General features: G+C 53.2%; 4 protein-coding genes across 7 annotated transcripts; 2 read left to right on the plus strand and 2 right to left on the minus strand.

The window, feature by feature from the left end:
• Window positions 1-109: 109 nt before the first annotated feature.
• Window positions 110-4,162, minus strand: GPANK1 (G-patch domain and ankyrin repeats 1). Of its 4 annotated transcripts, none has more exons than XM_081139679.1 (4): window positions 4,075-4,162; window positions 3,138-3,350; window positions 1,939-2,638; window positions 110-1,417 (listed from the first exon to the last, which is right to left on the minus strand). In XM_081139679.1, exons 3-4 carry the CDS (start codon window positions 2,544-2,546, stop codon window positions 973-975), a joined length of 1,053 nt encoding a protein of 350 aa, XP_080995805.1. In that variant the 5' UTR covers window positions 2,547-2,638; window positions 3,138-3,350; window positions 4,075-4,162; the 3' UTR covers window positions 110-972. The 4 variants fall into 4 exon arrangements, with proteins under 4 accessions (XP_080995805.1, XP_080995803.1, XP_080995804.1 ...); XM_081139677.1 differs by having other exon boundaries at window positions 3,681-4,132; XM_081139678.1 differs by having other exon boundaries at window positions 4,070-4,124.
• A 100-nt stretch (window positions 4,163-4,262) lies between these two features.
• CSNK2B (casein kinase 2 beta) lies at window positions 4,263-8,482 on the plus strand. The gene is made up of 7 exons (XM_081139681.1): window positions 4,263-4,489; window positions 5,052-5,134; window positions 6,263-6,365; window positions 6,938-7,053; window positions 7,471-7,546; window positions 7,684-7,873; window positions 8,253-8,482. The coding sequence occupies exons 2-7, from the start codon at window positions 5,063-5,065 to the stop codon at window positions 8,341-8,343; spliced, it is 648 nt and encodes a 215-aa protein (XP_080995807.1). The 5' UTR covers window positions 4,263-4,489; window positions 5,052-5,062; the 3' UTR covers window positions 8,344-8,482.
• A 623-nt stretch (window positions 8,483-9,105) lies between these two features.
• On the plus strand, window positions 9,106-10,841 carry LY6G5B (lymphocyte antigen 6 family member G5B). Its single transcript, XM_081139682.1, has 3 exons — window positions 9,106-9,335; window positions 9,479-9,607; window positions 9,898-10,841. The coding sequence occupies exons 1-3, from the start codon at window positions 9,212-9,214 to the stop codon at window positions 10,296-10,298; spliced, it is 654 nt and encodes a 217-aa protein (XP_080995808.1). The 5' UTR covers window positions 9,106-9,211; the 3' UTR covers window positions 10,299-10,841.
• Window positions 10,842-12,238: 1,397 nt separating this feature from the next.
• On the minus strand, window positions 12,239-16,572 carry LY6G5C (lymphocyte antigen 6 family member G5C). The gene is made up of 3 exons (XM_081140808.1): window positions 16,450-16,572; window positions 14,475-14,642; window positions 12,239-12,742 (listed from the first exon to the last, which is right to left on the minus strand). The coding sequence occupies exons 1-3, from the start codon at window positions 16,568-16,570 to the stop codon at window positions 12,579-12,581; spliced, it is 453 nt and encodes a 150-aa protein (XP_080996934.1). The 5' UTR covers window positions 16,571-16,572; the 3' UTR covers window positions 12,239-12,578.
• Between the last annotated feature and the right edge of the window lie 4,363 nt (window positions 16,573-20,935).

Genomic DNA, 20,935 nt, shown 5'->3' on the forward strand with positions numbered 1-20,935 from the left:
CCTGCTTTCCCCTATCACTGTGCACTGTTTGACCATATGGCCCTCTCCCCCTGCAGCTGGGAACAACTGGAAGGTTGCGAATATCTCTTAGGCCTTTTTTTTTTTTTTTTAATATATCTTTATTGATTTCATAGAGAGGAAGGGAGAGGGAGAGAGAGATAGAAACCTCAGTGATGAGTCATTGATTGGCTGCAGCCCGCAACCCCGACCAGGAATCGAACCCCGATCTCCTGGATCCTAGGTTGACACTCAACCGCTGAGCCATGCCGGGCCGGACTCTCAGGCCTTTTCTAAGCATAGCATACACTTGGCTGAAACGGTAAGGGGGACAGTCCCTGGCAGAGGTGAGACTTGCATAGAGCTAGGCAGATCCTGTCTGGGGTTTGAAGAGGTGGGGTGCTCCAGGCAAGGGCTAGGACCTGACAGTGAACCAGACTGGCAGGGAGGTGACCCTATGTGCCACCTGGAGAGGCTGCCCCTTATGGCTCAGGTGGCACTTGCATGTGGCCCCTGCATGTGGCCCCCAGACTTGTTTGGCTTCCCCCAGACTTGTTTACACCTTCCAGTAAAGAGAATAAAACACACCAGTGTGGCTCAGTTGGTTGAGCATCCTCTCATGCACCAGGAGGTCACTGGTTCTATTCCCCATCAGGGTACATGCCTGGGCTGTGGGCTCAATCTCCAGTAGGGAGAGTGCAGGAGGCAGCCCATCAATGTTTCTCTCATCGATGTTTCTCTCTCTCTCCCTCTTTCTCTCTCTGAAATCAATACATATTTTAAAAATAAAATACAAAAAAGTGAGATGGTTGATTTATTTCACAACTCTCAGCCTCTCTCCCAAAGGTAGGGTCTATTGATAAAAATCTGAGTGTCTGGGACTTGAGTAGAACCCAGGAAATGTAAGCCAAAGTACCCATGTCAGAGGCCCAAGCTCAGACTTCAGCAGCAGATCAGGGTCAGACCTTGCCAAGGTCAAAACTCAAGGTTCATGTACATCCTCAGATTCCGCTCCCAGGCCTTGTCCTTCTCCTTCTGCCTTCTCTCCTCCCTCCTGCTCAGTGTGGTTGCCTGAGGGACTCTCTCTCTCCCCGCTACTGCCCGGGTATCCTGAGCCAGGAAGTGTGTGACTCGGGGTTGGGGCCCTGATCTGTACCCTAATCCTTCCTGATCTCTCTTGAGGACAGTGGGGATGGGGTTGACACGGCCCCTTCCTTGGGGTCCCAGCCCCATTCCAGGCTCCCAGCCCCCTCTAAGCAGCAGCTTGAAGCCTGGGCTGGAGGTGGGCATCCCAAAGTGCAGATTGGGAGTCCGGAGATCCTGGGACAGTGACAGCAGGTGAGCAGTAGATGTGCGGTGGTTAGAGTCTTGGAAGTAGGCATCACAGGTCTCACAGTACTGGGTGGAGGGGGATTGGGACCTGCAGAGGAAGAAGAGAAAGGATTGAGGGCAGGGGAAGGGTTGGGGAGGGCAAGGATAGAGTCTTTCCAGTCTAAGGAACAAGTTGCCTTCCTCCCCACTTAGCAATGGAGGACCAAAGGGGAATAGCTGGAAGAAGAGATGGTAACCTGGCCTCACAAGGCTCTTGTGCGAAGGAGAAATACAGTGGCTGTAACTAATATTTATATAGTGCTTACTATGTAGAAAGTAGTTCTAGCACTTGACATATACTAACCCATTTAATCCTAACCCTATGAGAAAGGTGCTCTTATTGCCATTTCTCAGGTAAGGAAACTGAGGCACATAGACATTAGGTTGCTTGCCCAAGTAGTATTAGCATTTAAACCCACAGAGCTCATGTTCATAACCGTTCTAGTACACTGCCTTATCTATCTATACTGGGAGATGGGGAAGAGAACCCTTCAGCTCTTTGCTGGTATGGAGTGGCTAGGGAGAGAAGAACGCACTGAAAGATAGGCATGAGCAAACGTTTCCCCTCACCTGTTCTCTGGACTCGTCTCTCCGTGGCTCTCTCTGACTATGCGGGCCACCTCAGGGAAGCCTGCTTCTTCGGCCAGCTGAGCAGCATCCCTGCCACCCAGCTCGCAGACCCCGACCCAGGCAGCCCCCCGGCCCAGGAGATAGCGCACAGCGGCCCCCTGGCCTGCTCGGGCAGCACACATCAGGGGGGTCCACCAGAAGGCATCCCGAGCATTGATATTTCCTCCAGCTCCCCCAGCCTCATGGGGATCCAACAGCCTTTTTAGTTCTGCCAAGTCTCCCTCCTGGGCTGCCCTCAGTATCCAATGAGTCATCTTGTCCTCAGCCTCAAGGGATCTCCTTTGTCCATGTCCCCTTGATGCTCCTGCTGCAGCCTTTCTCATCATTCTTCTCTTCTTCCTCTTTCTCTCACTGGCAGGCTCAGGTTGCAATCTCTGAGGTTCAGGGGTGCTGCCCTCGTCTCCAATCAAGGCCTCATAGAAAGCCCTGGCTGCAGCCCCATCCAGAGTAGGCTCCAGCTCTTCAGCCTGTGACTGTTGTTGCCCATCTTTCCAGAGGTCGCTGGGGTCTGTGGCTGGGGTGAAGGTGATGAGGGAGGGCCTGGACATGGTTTTGGGAGAGCTGTGAAAATGAGACCGGCAAGGGGAAGAGGAGACCAGCAAGCCAACTCCTGGGTGGTTCTGGTTACTCCAGAGACCTGCTGGGATGAGGGAAAGTAACCTTAGAGTCAAAAAACCTCTCCCACCCCCAGGGTGACACCACAATCTAAATTCCTACAGGGTCTAAGGGCAATAGATCACGTGGAAAAACAGGGAACCCTATAATAACAGACCATGCCCATTAGTAAAGACAAACAGCTCTGCCAGGTGTGGGTCAGTGGTTGAGCATTGGCCTAGGATCCAGGAGATCATGGTTCCATTCCCAGTCAGGGTACATGCTGGGTTGCGGGTGCGATCTCCAGTCCGGGGCGTGCAGGAGGCAGCCAATCAATGACTCTCTCATCATTGATGTTTCTATCTCTTTCTCTCTCCCTTTTCCTTCCTCTCTCTGAAATCAGTAAAGATATATTTTTTAAAAAATACAAAACTTTATGAAGCAGTTGCCCAGAGGTCTTGATTTCCACCCCCACTCTCGACCTCATCAACAATAAATAGTAACAGCCTCTTTCTGATACTACCTTATCACTTTGTAATACGTACAATTAAGAAAAGCAACCAGCCTGGCCCTTTAAATCTTCCTCGATCGGATTTCGGGTGTCATCCTCTCGAGCAAAAAACTTGACAGGAAGCAGATTTGTGGAAGGCTGCAGTCTGTGATGATGCCTTGTAGCTTCGGTACTGCAAAATGGCGCTGCTCTCCGCAAAGGAGTTCAGGTAATCAAATAACCAGGCTATTCAAAGACGCATGCGTGGCTGGGAAAAAACACACAAGGATTACTTAAGGGCGCAGGCGTGCAGAAGGCACCTGGTTGTTTCCCGCCCTGGAACCTTTCCAACAGTATTCTCGCAAAGCGCCACGTGCCTAGGTAGCTCGAGGACAGAGGAGGATCTGTCAGTTGGGGTCCAGCTTTTACATAACGCCCCACAATGCCCCTCGCCTCCCTCAACGTGGCCCCCGGCTCTGAGCTCATTTTCTGGAGCTGGGAAACCACTCTCTGGGTTAAGAAAGGCCCTAGGGAGGCAGAGGGAAACCTAGGGAGTGCCCAGAGCTGTGAAATGAAATAACGTCACGCTGCCCCTCACCACTACTCCAACCAGGGTTTGAAGGTCGCACTCAGCGCCCGCAGAAGGCCCCATTCAAGCCCTAAGAGGAAATGGAGAAGTGCAAAGGGACGAGCAGCAGAATGGCTGGCACCACCTCAGGTTAGCGCACTGGGTCGCCCCCTTCTCACACCGCCCAGCTCAGCGCGGCACCTCCCCCCCCAGGTCCCTCAGCACGAAGCCGGCCCCCAGGGTGAAACATGGGCCCCGTCGGAGGTTTCCAGTGCGCGCCTCGCTCGGGAAAGGGGTTGGCCAAGCGATAGGACCCGGCGGATTGGCTGGGGATGAGGTTAGTCCCCTAGGCAGGCGCTCGCCGGGGCCTCGCTGTGAGAGGAGCGGCAGGAAGCAACCCAGCCAGCCTCGTCCCTTACCCCACCTCCTCTCGGGCCCCAGATCCCCGGATAGCACAACAATATTTCCCAGACTCCCCCGCCCAGGACGCAGTACTGAGCTTCCGCTTCCGGTGGCGCCTTGCTGCGGCCCGCCCCGAGCGTTTTCCTCAGGAGCCTCGCGACACCACGGTCGGGCGCGAGGCACCCTGGGATTCGTAGTTCGCCTTCCCCTGGTTTCGCCAGTTTCTCCCCATCGGGAACTCCATCTCCCGGCGTCCACCGCGGCTCCCGACCCTTGGCGCTTGCGCGTTGCCCTCTTCCCCCCACCCTCCCGTTTCCACTCCCCCTCCCCATTTCGCCTGCCGCGATCCGGTCGGCGGCCTGCGCTGTAGCCGTCGCCGCGGTTCCTTGAAAGTAGCAACTCCCCTCCCCCACCCTGGTCCCGCCCCCGTCCAGACGGTGAGTCTTCTAAAGTTGTCGCTCCGCCGACTGCCCTGGGCGCAGCACCTGGGGGTCTCCGCGCCTCGGTGTGCCGGTGGGGAAGGAAGTGACCTGGTCTTGCACTGAGGGAGGAAGGAAAGGGTGGCTTGAGGGACGGAGGCGGGATGTGTGAACTCCCGCGAAAGGCACCTTAGGGCAACCCCAGGCCATGAGAAAAGGAGGGGCCCAGCTCTTGCTTGGAAAGAATAAACTTGAAACTCTTGAGAAAGGCGCTGGGACGTGCAGAGACTGCGGGGGTAGGGAGCCGAGCCAGGGCTGGCCGTCGGAAGCGTCGGGGATGTGGGCAGGACTGGTAGGTCAAGACCTGTCGGTTTCTGGTGGGACCCCAAAGAATTCTAATCTCAGAGGAAAGGGGCTGAGGTGTAAATAAGAGGAGCTGGAGAGAGGTGCTCCAGAGTCTGGGATTCTTCAAGAAAAGGAGGCCCAGATTCTTCCCAGATTGGAGGGCAAAGTGTGGGAGGAGGGAGAATACCAGAGGCAGGGAGGGAGAGCTTGGGTTACACTGACACTCTTTCTCCAGCTGACGTGAAGATGAGCAGCTCAGAGGAGGTGTCCTGGATTTCCTGGTTCTGTGGGCTCCGTGGCAATGAATTCTTCTGTGAAGTGAGTTCTCCTCAACCTCCCTCCTTATCTCCACATAGTGTCTGGCCAGATATTCTGCCACATATTCAGCTTTCACATACTTCTCTCACATACTTCCATAGAAACTTGTTCCTGTCAAGGAAGAGTTCCCTCAGTAACCCACCACTAACTTACTGCGAAGTGGGAAGACGGGCCCAGCCCCCCCCCCCAGCAGTGTAACATTGGACAAGTCAACCTGTGTCTTTTTCACTTTTTATTTTATTTTTATTTTTTAAATATGTGTTTATTGGTTTCAGAGAGGAAGGGAGACAGAAACATTGATGAGAGAGTCATTGATCAGCTGCCTCTTGCATTCCCCCTACTGCGGATCCTGCAACTGGGGCATGTGCCTTGACCGGGAATCGAACCTGGAGCTCCTGGATCCTAGGTTGATGCTTGACCGCTGAGCCACACATGTATTTTTTTTATTAGTACAGTGGTAATGGTGGCATCTCTCTCTCGAAAAGCCAGTGTGGCTCGGTTGAGCATTGAAAGGTCGCTTGTTCGATTCCTGGTCAGGGCACATGCCCAGGTTACCTGTTCAATCCCTGGTCCGGGTATGTGCAGGAAGCTGACAATTGATGTTTCTTTCTCATTTTCTTCCTTCCTCCCTCCCTCGTTTCCCTCTCTCTCCTCCCCCCTCCCCCTTTCCCTCTTCCTAAAATCAATAAAAACCTATTTAGGCCCTGGCCAGGTAGCTCAGTTGTTTAGAGCATTGTACTGATATGCCAAGGTTCCGGGTTCGATCCCCAGTCAGGGCACATACAGTGAGCAGCCAATGGTGCATGAATAAGTACAACAACAAATCGATGTTTCTCTCTCCCTTCCTCTCACCCTCTAAATAAGAACTTTTTAAAAATTAAAGAAACATATTGATAATATTTATTAAGTAAATGAAAGTATGTAGTTTTTGTTTTGTTTTTAAAGCCAAAGTTTTTATGGGAGGGTAGTGTATGTGAACTAGAGATAGAGACTCAAGTACTTGTGTTGAGTTGGGAGTGGGGAATAGAAGCAGTTGTGCAGAGGATAAGGCATCAGTTAGAGCAACTGGCTCAGGTCAAAGCCAAGAATTCTGCTATGAGTTCCCTCTTCACCTCCACATCCTGACAGGTGGATGAAGACTACATTCAGGACAAATTCAACCTCACTGGACTCAATGAGCAGGTGCCTCACTATCGACAAGCTCTAGACATGATCTTGGACCTGGAGCCTGGTGAGGCACCCTTGGGGTGGTTTTGTGTGTCTATGCTTTTTTTTTTTTTTTTTTAAACTTCAAATCCCTGTTCATCTACTTCTTGAATTTCTAAATTTCTTCTTGGTTTCTGACTCCCTTAACCCAAAAACCCCTGCTTCATTTTGTTCCTCCATCCGACTCTTGCCTAGTTTAGTGATTTATACCACTGGTGCCTATATTCTGATTCTGTAATTCAGCTGTATTCCATAATGCCAGTTTCCCCAGGGGCCTCAGTTTTTGCCTTTTTCTCCTGCCTTGCACCTTCCAGGCTAGAGTTTCATCTTCTGCATTGGCGTCTTTGCATTTATGTGTTGAGCAGGGAGTTGGGAGGGAGAAAAGAGGGCAGAGGCTGTAGAGGTATAAAGAGAAGATAGAGCTGCCTTGGGTTGGTGGAAGGGTCAGAGGCTCAGGTTTCTGGGTCAGAGGCCCACATGGTGGGTGGAGTGAGGCTCAAAGGTGGGTGCTGAGTAGCCAGCAGCCCCTGGGGATGGGCAGGGCACCCAAGAAAGCTGTAAGACAAGTGGTTGCATTCATGCGGGGCCATGTTTCAGATGAAGAGCTGGAAGACAACCCCAACCAGAGTGACCTGATTGAGCAGGCAGCTGAGATGCTTTATGGATTGATCCACGCCCGCTATATCCTCACCAACCGTGGCATCGCCCAGATGGTGAGGCCTCTCTGCTTCCGTTTGACTCTTCCTGAGGCAGTCAAGGAAACAGGTTCCTGCAGCAAGAAGTCACATGTTCCAACCCTGTCAAGTCTTAACACAGAAGGGGAGAGCCTCAGAACCTGGGCCTGGGAATTCAGTCCTGATTGGGGATTGTGCCGAAGGGGGTGTTTTCAGGAAGGGAGGTATGACCTTGACCAGGAAGTTGTTAGAGACTCTATCTTCCTCAGGGAATAAACAGTGAATGGCTCTGATGGTCTTCAGCCTCCCTCACTGGAGGAAAGGAAGCAGAGGAGTCTGAAGGCCAGTCTGGGCCAGAGAGAGACTGGAGGGATGGGGGATAGAGTAGTATGGGGGCAGAGGAAGGGATTGTCTCTTCACGTCTACCCTCCAATGCTTTCATTTTATTCACCTCAGTTGGAAAAATACCAGCAGGGAGACTTTGGCTACTGTCCACGTGTGTACTGTGAGAACCAGCCAATGCTTCCCATCGGTGAGTGTTAGAGAAAGAAGGAGGACATCATATGGCAGGTCCTCTGGGAAGGGGCTCAGCAAGTTGGGGCCCGTGTTTGGGAATGAGTTTGGGCAGGGTTAGGGGAGCCAGGCATGCTGAGTCTGGCTGTCTCCCAGGCCTTTCGGACATCCCAGGTGAGGCCATGGTGAAGCTCTACTGCCCCAAGTGCATGGACGTGTATACGCCCAAGTCATCGAGGCACCACCACACGGACGGCGCCTACTTCGGCACTGGTTTCCCTCACATGCTCTTCATGGTGCACCCAGAGTACCGGCCTAAGCGGCCCGCCAACCAATTTGTACCCAGGTGGGGATCAGGGACAGTCACCAGGGGTCAAAGGAAAGGCCCGGGACCCCTAGAGAGAAGGGAGGGCTGGGCATGGTCATTTTTTCAGGTCTGGTTTATCTTCCTAGAGCATCATCTTTACTGTGGGGGCGGAGTTAAGTTTTATATTGAAGCAAGTAGTGATACAGACATCTATATACAGACATAGCCTAGAATTTGAGTTTTAATGGATATTTAAGATACATTCCCAAATATTCTTGAGGGGAGGAGGTTGAGAACCACTTCCCTTAAGCACTGAGCAGGCCCATGGAGGAGCTGGGGTGGGGAGGTAGGAATGTAGGCTGCTGGCAGAGCTGCTTTGGGCTCACCTGCTGCACCTCTGATCTCTGTCCTGGCCCAGGCTCTACGGTTTCAAGATCCATCCGATGGCCTACCAGCTGCAGCTCCAAGCCGCCAGCAACTTCAAGAGCCCAGTCAAGACGATTCGCTGATTTCCCCACCCCAGCCCTCAGTCTTTGACACCTCCATTCCTTTGCTGCCACCTTGTCAGCAACCCTCTATGGTTTTTAGTTTAAATTAAAGGAGTCGTTATTGTGGTGGGAATATGAAATAAAGTGGAAGAAAAGGCCATGAGCTGGTCTGCTGGTGCTTGGGGTTAGGGAAGGGAGGGTATAGTGTGCTGGATGCCAGGGGCCCTCATGGCTTAGCCCACCCTCCTCAAGTTGAAAACCAGCACAGATTTGTGCCCAGCAGAATTCCTAGGACTGGGTATGGGAGTGTGCCAAGTCCCAAGGAAAAGACCCAGAAAAAAGTCAGATTCCAAAGACTAAAGAAATGTATGTTGGGGGGACATCTATGGCTGTTAATACTGTAAGGGACTATCAGTTTTGGCTTTACAGGGAAAGTGGTTCAAAAATAACTAAGAGTTGGAGAGAAGAGGGACAAGGCCCAGAATTGCTACTGGGTGGTACCTGTGTGCCACCTGCTGGGGAAGCTGAGACATGCTCGTCTCAAAAGGATTGGGACGCTGAGTTCCTGGCCAGAGTTTCAGCATAATAGGGACTTCCTATTTTGAGGGAGGAGAGCATATGGTGCCAGAGACAGAAATTAATTTATGGACTCTCGAGGGGCGGGAATAGATCTTTGGGAAGCACGCTGCATAAAAGCCCAGGTACTGCCCCTGTCTTGGCCACTGCTCCCACCTTCAGGAACTAGACACTGTGGGTGAGAACACACTGTTCCTCCTGCTAAGTTAATAACTTCCTTGCCCAGCCCAGATTCTCCCCCAGGCAGGAATATAGCTCTCTACTGATTGCAGACTGTCTGTCAAAACCAGCCTGCAGCTCAGGATTGAGGAGCATGGTCATGGGAAGGAAAGGTTGCCAGGCACCCCTCAGGGACTGTCCCTCTCCCCAGAATTCCATAATGAAGGCTCATGTGCTTGTAGGTGTGCTGGTCGTGGTGGGCTTCACAGTGGGAAAAGGTGAGTGGGGCCCAGGGGCAGGAAAGAAGGGGTGACTGAATCCAGGAAGGGGGTGGGGCTGTGACCCTAGATGCACAGGCTCCCTAAAGGGCAGGGACCTTGGAGTGAGCTGGTGCTCCCATCCCCTCTGTCTTCTTTCTCAGCTCCTGTTCATGACATCCGGACCTGCCACCTCTGCCTCTTAGAAGACCCTTCTGTAGGATGCATTTCAGGCTCGGAGAAGTGCACTATCAGTAGCTCATCCCCATGCATGGTGATCACCATCTATTATGGCGAGTTCAAGACCCACAAAGGGGCTGCTGGTGGAACATCCCATTGCTTGATCTCCTCTCTTCTCATAGATGAGGGCTGCTTGGGGCCTGGGGCACAAGAAGGAGATAGGTAGATCCTGGAAGGCTCAGTCAGGAGTTTGGGGGAGGTCAGCTAAGCTAATTTTCTGACCCCTTCTGAAGGAGTCTGGGATGGAAGTTGGGTCTGGTGAGGGATAGGGAGAGTTCGTGGTAGGGGTGCCAAGTTTGGGGACTACGGGAGGCAACAGGTTATTAGCTGTCCTCTCCTCTAGATCTCAAGATCCGCTTCTTCATCCGAGGCTGTGGACAGTACCATTCTTACCGCTGCCAAGAACAACATAGTACCTACTTCTCAGAGTACTGGTACCACGCTGAATGCTGCCAGTACGATTACTGCAACTCCTGGTCCAGCCCTCAGCTCCAGAGCTCCCAGCCTGAGCCCCCTGACAGGGCCCTGGGCCTGCCCCTGTTCAAGTCCCAGATCCAGCGGTTCTACCAGGCCCTGAACCTTTCATTGCCCCTCCCCAGATCCCATACTGGGGAGGAGCCTGAAGGCCTGGACCCCCTGGCTGCCCTGCCCTTGAACCTGGGCTTATCCATTGCCGACCTGCGCCGCATATATTTATTCCTCAACAATTCGGGACTTTTGGTTCTTCCCCGGGCTGGGTCCTGACCCCTTACCCTTCTCAGGTTGCAGCCTGTTTCTCCTCAGAAACCCAGTGCACCCAGTGCACTTCTTCCTCCTAGAAAATAATCTCAAGTGTACATCCTGTCCGGACTGACCTGGGAAAGGCAATGGTTCCCTCATCCCTTTTCTGACTGAGTGCTCCACCCCCATCTTCCCGGTCCCCTGTGGTCTGGTCATCTGCCACCTCTATTTAGTTCTGGCTGTATCTCCCATCCTGTGCCTCCCTAAGCCTCAGGACAGGCTGGATTTGCAGCAAGGAGGATGAGGGGTAGACTTCTGTGCAGATTTCCTCACTTGGCATCCTGTTGTCCCTGTCTCACTGCCTCCACCCCCACCCCCACTCCCGGCCTGGTCTCCCGCTGCCTTTTCTCATCTCTTGCTCCAGTCTCAGGCCTCCTAACACCACTCATGTCACTGGGTCCTGAGGAGAGGGGGTCTGCCCTGCTCTGGGTGCCCAGGAAGGGGAGAGGGTCTGTCCTGCTCTGCTCTATGTCCCCTGATTTCCCGCTACAATAAACGGATGGGGTTAAGTCTGTGTCATGTTGTTTATGTGGGCAGGATCAAGTGTGGGCAGGTGTAGACAGGTTGAGAAAAGTTAATTGGGCTAGGGGTTCAAATGGTTGCAGGGCCCTGCCCACTCCATCTGGCCTTTGTCACTTCATCATGGCCTGCCCCACAGGGCGCACATCACCCCACCCGCTGCTGAGCTAGAGATGAAAGCATGAGGATTATGATGCCTCCCAGCCATAAGCATGCCCTACAAAACCTAGGAACTAAACCCAGGTGAGAGGAGGAAAAACGAAACCAGGAAAACTCAGGAACAAACCAGAGGGCCCACGTCTGCATTTCAGTCAACTGGTGCTAAGGGACCTAAGTTTCCTGTCTTTTTTTTTTTTTTTTTTTAATGGGTTTTTTTTTTTTTTTTTCCCGGAGAAAGGAGAGGGAGAGAATGATAGAAACACTGATGGTTCAGCTGCCTGTCCATTCTTTTTAGGTTCCTGGTACCCAGGACCCCATAGGTGGGGGCCTTTAATTTTATATTTCATTTTTGAAAACAAGTGTTCTCAAAGCAATAATTAAGAGTCATGCCTGGCTGGGCGTGGCTCAGCGGTTGAGCATTGACCTAGGACCCAGGAGATCAAGGTCGATTCCCGCTGGGCGCACGCACGAGGCAGTCCGTCAATGACGACTCATCATTGATGTTTCTCCCTCTCCCTTCCTCTCTGAAATCAATAAGGATATTAATAAGTAATAAATGGCATCATGCAGCATATACTCTTTATGTGCACATTTGGCACGTGTTAACACCGCATGACCCCTTTAATGGCCTGTGCTCTGGTGGGAAACCAAGACTCATTTTTAGGTCAGAAAGCAATTGGAAGAACAAAGAGGTATGACCCTGCGTGTCCCCCTCTTTCTGGGCCCACTCTTCCCCATGACCTCTGATTTCAGTGTAAGACAGGCCCGCACTGGAAGACAGCCTCAGAGGCTGAGGAACTCAAGGGCCAAAATTGAAGAGGGACTTACCATGGTCCTTGAGGAGGGAAGCTGGCCTGGGATCAGGAAGCCCAGGGCTCCACAGGCCCAGCATCTCTTCCACAGAGTATCCCTTCTCCCTGGGCCTGGGCCTGGGCCTTTCACAGGCCCACTCCCAGCGACACCTTCCCCCCAGACCTCCCCTGCAGTTCCCACACAGCTCTGGGTCTGAGAGCATTAACAAGGGTGCCCACTGCCCTTTTGGCCTTCACTGTATCCCCTTCCAATTCCTCTTCACCTTTTTGTGCTTAGAGCTGAATCGGACACCAAGACGGCCAGAGCAGAGCTCAGCAGAACTGGGAGCCCCTTACCTGACAATGGGGCAGGCAGACATGACCCCCCCCCCCGCCCCAGCCTCTACCTCCACCAGGAGAGACAGACAAACCATACAGTTTGCACACCAATTTATTCTGGAGGAACACCTTGCAAGAGAGGCCTGTGGTGGGAGAAAGGGAGAAGGCCAGAGCAGAGCAGAGGCAGCCCGGAGGTGGGAGAAGAGAGGAGGGAAGATGCCAGACTGACGACTTAAAGGGAACAATCCAGAGATGTCTGGGGAGGGGCAGAGTGGGAATAGGGGTGTTGAGGGGTGTCAAACAAGAGGCAGCTAGAGCTGGGGTCAGTAACCTGAGGGCTGGTGGAAGGGACTGGAAGTTGTCCTAGCTGCGCCCAGTTGGGGATCAGGGGCTGGCTGGAAACTGGCAGCATTTTACTCCAAAAGCCTCTGCAGTTCTATGAAATGAAGGATGTTCTCTTCTGTGGTTTGTTGCAGAAATTCCGGAAACAGCATCGAGAGAACACCCAGAAGCCAAACACTGGAGAAGTACGGGTATGTGTGCAGTCACTCATCTGCTCCTTGTGGCGACAGTCACTTACCATGATGTCAGAGCCACTACCTGCAAACCATACAGAGGTCACAGCAGAGCCCCAACCCCCCCTTCCCTTCACTCCATATGGACTTACCACTGCCCCACACCCTTCCCCTCACCCCAGAACGCAAAGGCTCCTGGAACAGGGCTGGGAGTGCCAAGGAGTCAGCAGCCGGGAACTCAGACAGAAGATCCCTATGGAAAGTTGGTGGAAAGAGAGAGTGATAGTTGGAGGATGCTGCGTTAAGGCTTGTGGAACGCAGGAGGGAGAGCCCACACTTTGGGCAGCACCGTGTGAGAACAAGCTGGGCGATGTATTGGGGGTCGGGCTGCAGAGAGGAGGTGTTCGTGTATTTTATGAGTAGAAGGTAAGAGAAGAGGTGTCTGCTGCTATTATATACAGGGTGGGCAAAAGTAGATTGTGAGTACACAAAACAGTTTATTCTTGTATTGTTTGTTTGTTAATTATTGTATTATTTATTATTATTATTAACCTACTTTGCCCACCCCTGTATATTGGAGGGTGAAAAACCTTTGTGGCCAGGTCCAGGGAGGTTCACCGCTGCCCTGCTTCAGAGAGTAAGAGCGGAAGTGACCTGCGGCCGTCGGCAGCAGGATGACAGGTGGGCTCTGACGCTTGCGCAGGGAGTACTGTGCAGCGCATCCGTGGAGCAAGGAAGCTGTTCACAAACGGATATGGAAACGTTAGGCTCCCGTAACTGTTAAGTTTAAACAGCGAGTGCAGAGCAGTGTTCACAGGGGCCTGCTGCTGTCTGTGGGGAAAGAGGGAAAGTGTAGAGTGGAATGTCCAGTACAGACCACAGAAAGGGGCAAGGCTTTCAGAAGAGTGAATTTTGTTTTCATGCATGGGAGCTGGGTGGACTGGGCAGGAGTGGGAGGGAGACTTTTCTCTGACCCCCTTGAATACTGCAATATTGAACCATGTCTGTGCAGTTATTTGAAAAGTGTACTTGAAACGATCTCAATAAAGGCAGCTCCGTGCTGTGGTAGTTGAGGGCCATCTCTGCAGCCACCACAAGTTGTGGCTCAGCCCCTAGGAGACTTGGACAGGTATCGGCCTTTTTGTGCCTCTGTTTCTTCGTCTGTAAAACACTTCAGAGGGCTGTAAGTGCTTAGAACAGTGCCTGGCACATAGGGTGTTTTAGTGGTTTTTAACTTTTAAGAAGGTGAAGGGCTGGGAGAAGAGCAAGCATGAAGAACAATGGGACAGGGTCCATTTTTGGCAAGTTGAAAGTGAGGGGAGGGGTCCAGAGGGCAGTTTGACCTGGTGGTGTGGCCAGACACTCAGATTCAGCAGGAAGCAGTACATGGTGCTGGCGGGAGCCAAGGAGGCAGATCAGTGCCCCTGGGAGAGTGACTGGGAAGATAGCTAAGGCCTGCATTTCGGTGAACATGAACCACCAAGGGTCGAGGAGAAAGAGGCAAGACTCGATAAAGGAGACAGGGAGAGGTAGTGGAAGGGGTAAGAGAAGAGAGGCGCTGGCAGGAACTACCGCTGAGAGGGGAGAAGGCAGCCTGAGGAAAGGCCAGAGGAGCTAGGGATCTTCAGGGTCCCTGCAAGGCTGGCGCCTGCGAAGGGCGGAAGCCAGGCAGCTGTGGGCTGAGAGCCAGGCAGGGGTGCTGGAGACGGAATGGCTCGGAAGGAAAGGGAGGCAGTGATGGGACAGCATCTGAGAGTTTGGGCTTAGGAAATGTAGAGATTCAGTTCTTGGCCCAAGACAGACAGAAGGCACCTTACTGTTCTTAATGAAGAGAGTTATACAGCTGCTGCCAGCAGAGGTCAGGCAGATGTCAGATCCCAAAAGGCACCCCAGTTCCTTGGTCTCCAACAGGCACCGATAGCAGCGCAGGTATTGGGGGAACTCAATTGGATAAAAGGGCTCTTCACGGACAGGATCAAGTTTACCTAGAACACAGACAAGCACTGACCCCACACCTCCGCCTGCCTATTTTCCAGGTCAGCCCCATTGCCCCCTCCCCCATCTCAGAAAACCATAAAATCACTAATTCTTTGAAACTATCTGGCTTAACCTTCCACCAGAAGCTTTAGTACTCATTAAAAACTTCCATTCTCGCCTGGCCGGGCGTGGCTCAGTGGTTGAGTGTCGACCTAGGATCCAGCCGATCGGGGTTCGACTCCCGGTCGGGGCCCCGGTTGTGGGCTCAATCAGTGACTCTCCCATCATTGGTGTTTCTGTCTCTCTTTCTCCCTCTCCTTTCCTCTCTCTGGAATCAATAAAGATATATTTTAAAAAAACAAACAAAAAAAACTTCCATTCTCTGCTCTCATACTTCCTGAAATGAGGAATTCATTCATTCATTCATTCACTCACTCACTCATTCAACATGCTTCTGAGGGACTAGTATATGCCTAGCGTTATGCAAGCCTGTAAATCCAAAGGTTAGGTGAAGGCAGCCCATTCAGCTTTGGGCAGACAGTTCATCCTCTGGGACTTGGTTTCATAGTCCCCACAGCCTCCACTCCTGGATTCTCTTTTAAATATGCTTTCTTAATCTGTAATGTGCAGAAGTAAAACCAAGCCCTGGCCAGTGTGGCTCAGTTGGTTGAGTGTCATCCCAGGCACAAAAAGGTCGCTGGTTTGGTTCCCGGTTTTGGGCTCCATTGCCCCAGTTTGGCACATGCAGGAGGCAGCCAATCCATGTTTCTCTCTCTCTCTCTCAAATCAATAAAAACGTATTCTTTTAAAAACAGAAGTAAAAACAAGATGCATCATCACAGGACAGGAAGAATCTCTGCTTCAAGCAGCCCAGGGCCACATTCTTTGTTTGGTGGTCCTGTCACAGGACAGACTCATATTAAACTTTGTCCACCAAAGCCCTCCCAACTACCTGCATATATAGTTGTCCCTTGGTATCCACAGGGGATTGGTTCCAAATTGATATGAAAATCTGAGTGTTCAGTCCCTTATGTAAAATGATGTACTATTTGCATATAACCTACACACGTCCTCACAAATACTTTAAGCCATCTCTAGATTATTTGTCATACCTAATGCACTATAAGTGCTGTATATGTAGTGGTTACACTGTATTGTTTAGGGAATGATGGACACAGGAAAAGCCTGCACATGTTCAGTACAGACACAGCTGTCACAGGCCTAACTACATGGTGCACATCAGCAACAAGATCACTTAAAAAAAATTTTCCCCATCTTCAGTTGAATCCAGGGATGTGGAACCTACGTGTATGGAGGGCTGACTGTACATCTCCCTCTTCCTCTGGTCCCTGGCCAAGACCACAGGTTAACGAGTCCCCAGACCCAGCAGAGTATTTGTTGTGAGGCAGGTGCTGAACAAACATTTTGAATCCTGCTTCTATGAGATGGTGCTTTGCAGCCAAGTGAGGAGGCTATCAGGCTGCATCCAGCCTCGTTCTACCCTATGGATCCTTGTGCTATCGTCTTAGAATGTTCCCCAAACCCTCCCTATTCTGTGCTGCCCTCAGATTTGAATGGGTTCCCTTCAGAATCTCCATTCAGGTCATTGCTGTTGAGTGAGACAACCCTGGGGTGTCACTAGACATCTCCCTCCGAGTGAACAGCAGGCCATTTTCAGTACCCAGGCATTATCCCACCAAGCCCACTCATCCCATCTTTCCTCCTGCCCGGGCAGATATATCCAGACACCTGGTGTCCATGGGTTTCTCTATCCAGCAGTCCAGGAGACCCTTCTGATCCCTTTGAGCCACTTACCAAACACCAAGCTCATCATGACCAGCACTATTAAGAGGACCATGTACAGAGCTTGAGGGGTGCTGTGGAGGCCCAGGGACCCCAGACTCCGGCTATGTGCAAGGCCTGCCATAAAATGCATCACTGCCCACCAGCCTCCAGTATGGGCTTATATTAGTGGAAGAGAAGTTGGCCAAGAGGAAGGAGAGGGGCAACACCCATTTGGGGTAGAAATTGGTGCCAAAACAGCCAGAGGGACAGAATGTTCTCACCCACGGCCACTCTGGCACTCTGGAACCTAACATCCTGGCTTGGAGACAGGGGCCCAGCAACAGGGGAATGAGAAGGGAACATTCTTTCATATTTATTCAACAACATTTGAATCACTGCATCAGGTGTTGGGGACACAACATTGCACAAAGTCCCTGCTGCCAACCTAAAGATAAGCCTTCCAAAGTAAGATACAAGCGTTTCTTTGAGATCAGTAAGAATAGTTATTCTGAAAGCACTGATTCAGGCAGAAACCCCAATAGTGTTCCACTTAAGAGACAAAGGCGATGGTATTTATGAGAAAGGCAAGGGGAACACTTACATCCATAGAAAGAGAGCATTTCTATTGATGCAGGAAACAGTGATATTAATTCTAAACAATGTTTTTTAATTTTCAGTCTAGTAGTCATAGTAACTGCTTTCTTGTTATCTTTGCAAACATTTCTTTGGGAAACAAGGTTGCTTAGGTGCAGTGCAAAGGTTATTTTGCCCCGTTTTAACATCCAAACGTTTGAGGCCTAAGATGTGCACTTTCTCTGGCATGGCAGCTCCAGGGCATTTTCAAGGGACTCCGCTGATATTGTTCACACTGTCTTCGCAGAGTACACAGTCTTAACGGGGGAGACAAATCAACAAGCAATGATGGGGGCGCAGACTGCGCCCCTGGAGCACCTGGGCAGTGGAAACCTCTGACAAAGGGATTTCGGCAGAGGAATAGGTCAGATTTCTGTTGACAGGATTACTGAGGAGGGAGCCGGCTGGGCAGCTAGTCCAGAGCCCAGGCACTAGGTGGCGGCCCGGCCTCGCAGGAGAGAGCGGGGAGCCGCGAGCCCGCGCCGCAGCCTGCGGGAGGCGGACGCGACAGATTCGGAGTTGGCTGGGTGTAAGGCGAGGGAAGGGGGACAGGCTTGCGCTGCGGTGACTGGTGGTACCACTTTCCAAGGTGAGAGAGACGTGGCGCTGTCAGAAATCCCAACGCGAGAACACCGGGGCCGAGCGGCCGCCCTCGGCCCACTGCCCCGTGGGCTCCAGGAAGCCAGCCGCTCCCCGCGCCGCCCCGAGCTGGGCGGGGGCGCGGGTCGGACCTCCGGCGCCCACGGGCTCCGGCGCAGCGCTCGCCCTCCGCGCCTGGCTGCGCCTCGGCGCTTCCGAGGGCACGGGGGCGGCCCGGCGCCTGGGAGGAAACCGGGGGGCGCGCCGGGCGTCGGGGCCCAGGCGCGGCCGCGGCGGCCCCGCGAGCTCCACGCGCCTTCCCGGGGGGCGGCGCCGCCTCCGGGAGCCTCGGGCCCGCGCGTCCCGGCCGGCGGGCTACCCCACGCCCTCGCCGTGGTTTCCGGTCCGGGGGTGCCCGCCTCGGCCTCGGGCCCTCCCGGAATCATCGGTTTCGGGGGTGACGGGGCGCTTGGGAAGAAACGGACGGAGGCGGGAGGGAGCCGCGCGCGCCCGAGGACGCGGAGAGGAACGAAGTGAGAAAGTTGCACTGAAATTGTACTGTTTCACTCATCCCAAGGTGCCCGGCACCTACGCAAATGTCTGTTGAATGGGTGACGGGGTGATCGAGGAAAACAATCAGAGAAGCGGGGCCCCCTCTTGAAGCAAAGGGGAAAGGGGAGGGCGAAGGGAGCCCCAGCGCCCTCCGAGCCCCTCCACGAAGACAGGCCTGGGCCCGGCGCACTCGCAGTGGACGTCCCGCGGGTTTCGGGGGCGGGGCGCGCCCGGCCTTCCCGGGAAGCGCGTGGCCTCGGGGTCTGGAGCCGCGGGAGGGCGTTGCCATGGTGACGGGCTCCGCCGCGGCTTCCCGGGGTGCAGAGCTGGGCGTCGCAGTTGTCGCCACGGTGACGGCAGCGGCGGACTTTCACGCTGAGGGCCCTCCCGGGACTAGGGGTGCTGGGGCCGTGGGCACCCGCGCCCGGGTTTAGGGGCGGGGCCGGGCGGTAGACGATTGGTCCCGACGTGAGCCGAGTTCTGCCCCCGGACGGGCCGGCACCGCGGTATGAAGGGGAACTGGAGAGGGGATTTTTAAAAAAAATATGTCTTTATTGACTTGAGAGAGAGGAAGGGGGAGAGAGAAACATCGAAGATGAGACTCGTTGGCCGGCTGCCTCCCGCACGCGCGCCCCCTGCTGGGACCGAGCCCGCCTCCCGGGCCTGCGCCCCGACGGAACCGAACCTCCACCTCCAGACCCCAGGCGGATGCTCGACGGCTGAGCCACGCCCGGCAGGGCGGGAGGCGGGAGTTTTAACTCGAACATAAATGAATGGCTGGGTTCCGGAGGAGCTGGGATGGTTTGTTGATTGCGTGGATGGACCCACGGATGGGTGAGTAAGGACTTGGCTACCCCCGACTCCTGGGCCCCCACCCTCGGGGGCTCTCCACGCTCCAGGTTCCTCACTCACTTGTGACGGCTCTGCGGGAAACAGATGCCCCTCCCCTGGATGTGCAGCACACCCTCAACCCAAACATGCAGCCCAGAGTCGTGGGGTCCAGCACCTCACACTGGGAGCCCCGTTTTGGGGAGCCTGGGCCAATAGATAGGGTAGGATAAGGGATGGCCCAGCCTGAAACCCACCTCTTCTTCTCAGGTTTCCTGCTCAGGTGCTACCTCTCCTTTTCCCAGCCTCCATCCTCTCTCCCAGTTTGCCCACCCCTCGGAGACACCTGGGTGTCCAGGCCTCACCTGGTGCCCAGTATAGCAACATCTAGAGCCCCAGCAGCTATGCGGTCTGCATCTCAGCTGGTCTTCCCTTGAGACTGCTGGAACCCTGCTATAGAGGGTGAGGGATCTGGTTCCGCACCCCCCACCCCCAAGTGGGGTTAAGTGGGGGATGGTTCTGGAAACAAACACAGCTGCTGTGAATCTTATGGGGGGGGGGAGTAATTTGAGGCAGAAGACTGAGGACTATGGGTCCAGATTTCAAATGTTGAGCTTCCCCTCTCCCCACCCACTTCAGGTGTCCAGGGCTCCTCCTGGCATCCCAGAAGAAGAGGAGGTAGAAGTAGTGGTAGAGGCAGGTCACTAGAGCTATTGGCCATGGCCAGGGAGGGGTTCTTTGTCTCCATGGTGTGGGAGGTAGGGCTGGGTGCCCCCTATTTGCATTTAAGGAGGTTCCCTTATCAGGGGTGGGGAAATGTCCACCCTCCAGCAAAATCATTTGGTCTGGCCCTGCCAAGGCAACCACAGGCGGGACTCAAAATTCAATAAATCTAGGAGCTTTTTTCATAGCTAACTTTTAAGTTGATAATTTTGTATGGCCCTCTAATGATGTTATAAATATCCAAGTGGCCCTTGGCAGAAAAAAGATTCCCCACCCTTGCTAGTTAAACAGACTTTGTTTCCAGGGGATTAACTCCTGATGCATCTGGGAGGGCAAGATTCAGAACCATGCAACTGGCCCCAGGTCGCATGGCCTCATGCTCTGCATTTCCCACCCTGTTTGTCCCGAGACGGGACAGAGGAAAGGGTGCCACTATCAGCTTTCCCGTATTTGCTAAAGGTGGAACACTTTGGAGCTATAGGCACCTCTCTTTTAACCCCAAATAGCAGGCATTGTCACCTGACAAGTCTCAGATCACCCCTTCCAGTGGAGATGCAGTATAACCTCCCCTAAGGAGCTCCTGAGCTGGCAGGAGCAGACCTCTGCCTGGAACATCACGCACTAGGGTTGGAGACACTGAGATTAGCTAGACTGTGCCTAGGTCATCAGAACACTGTCGCCCATGTTCAGTATCTTGTTCAAAACAGTGGACCCAGGGTGGTCTAGGGCTGTCTCATCTGGAAAGGAGGCTTCCAAGGGAAGAAGGTGGTCAGGTAACAAACTGATGGGTGAAAGAGGGGCTCATTCTGTTCCATGAGGCTCAAGGATTGGAAATAGGAGGGAAGTTACAGGGAATTGGTTTCCTCAGGTTCGACCTAAGAATATTCTTCTACCAGCTGTCCCAAAAGGCCAAGTATGGCTCTGGAGGACATGAGTCCTTGGCACCCAGTCCCTGGTACGCCCCATGCTTGTCAACTTGCAAAGAGTATGTGAGGAGAGAGACATGATGGCATGGCGAGGAGGGTGTGCAGGATCTGCTGCATAAGACATGGAGCAGACCGTTCGTTCCTCACTCCCCATAGGAGTAGCAAGAGCTGAGCAAGGAAAACAGGATACTGATGGTGAAATCATGCCAATTGGACATGGAAATCGGCAGAAAAGCTGAGTAGGTAAAGTCAGGTACTGGAAAGCACTTAATAAA

Source organism: Miniopterus schreibersii (genome assembly GCF_964146895.1).
Source record: "Miniopterus schreibersii genome assembly, chromosome: 6".
Lineage (NCBI taxonomy): Eukaryota > Metazoa > Chordata > Mammalia > Chiroptera > Miniopteridae > Miniopterus > Miniopterus schreibersii.

What these genes read in the sequence shown, in the direction of transcription:
- CSNK2B (XM_081139681.1), top strand. Translation starts at nt 5,063, where the DNA reads ATGAGCAGCTCAGAGGAGGTGTCCTGGATTTCCTGGTTCTGTGGGCTC. An exon ending in CCAGCCAATGCTTCCCATCG is followed by an intron (nt 7,547 to 7,683) that starts GTGAGTGTTAGA and finishes GCTGTCTCCCAG; the next exon opens with GCCTTTCGGACATCCCAGGT. An exon ending in GCCAACCAATTTGTACCCAG is followed by an intron (nt 7,874 to 8,252) that starts GTGGGGATCAGG and finishes GTCCTGGCCCAG; the next exon opens with GCTCTACGGTTTCAAGATCC.
- GPANK1 (XM_081139679.1), bottom strand. Translation starts at nt 2,546, where the DNA reads ATGTCCAGGCCCTCCCTCATCACCTTCACCCCAGCCACAGACCCCAGC. An exon ending in GAGACGAGTCCAGAGAACAG is followed by an intron (nt 1,418 to 1,938) that starts GTGAGGGGAAAC and finishes CTTCCTCTGCAG; the next exon opens with GTCCCAATCCCCCTCCACCC.
- LY6G5C (XM_081140808.1), bottom strand. Translation starts at nt 16,570, where the DNA reads ATGCATTTTATGGCAGGCCTTGCACATAGCCGGAGTCTGGGGTCCCTG. An exon ending in CATGATGAGCTTGGTGTTTG is followed by an intron (nt 14,643 to 16,449) that starts GTAAGTGGCTCA and finishes TCTGTGTTCTAG; the next exon opens with GTAAACTTGATCCTGTCCGT. An exon ending in AACTCTCTTCATTAAGAACA is followed by an intron (nt 12,743 to 14,474) that starts GTAAGGTGCCTT and finishes TATGGTTTGCAG; the next exon opens with GTAGTGGCTCTGACATCATG.
- LY6G5B (XM_081139682.1), top strand. Translation starts at nt 9,212, where the DNA reads ATGGTCATGGGAAGGAAAGGTTGCCAGGCACCCCTCAGGGACTGTCCC. An exon ending in GGGCTTCACAGTGGGAAAAG is followed by an intron (nt 9,336 to 9,478) that starts GTGAGTGGGGCC and finishes CTTCTTTCTCAG; the next exon opens with CTCCTGTTCATGACATCCGG. An exon ending in GGTGATCACCATCTATTATG is followed by an intron (nt 9,608 to 9,897) that starts GCGAGTTCAAGA and finishes CCTCTCCTCTAG; the next exon opens with ATCTCAAGATCCGCTTCTTC.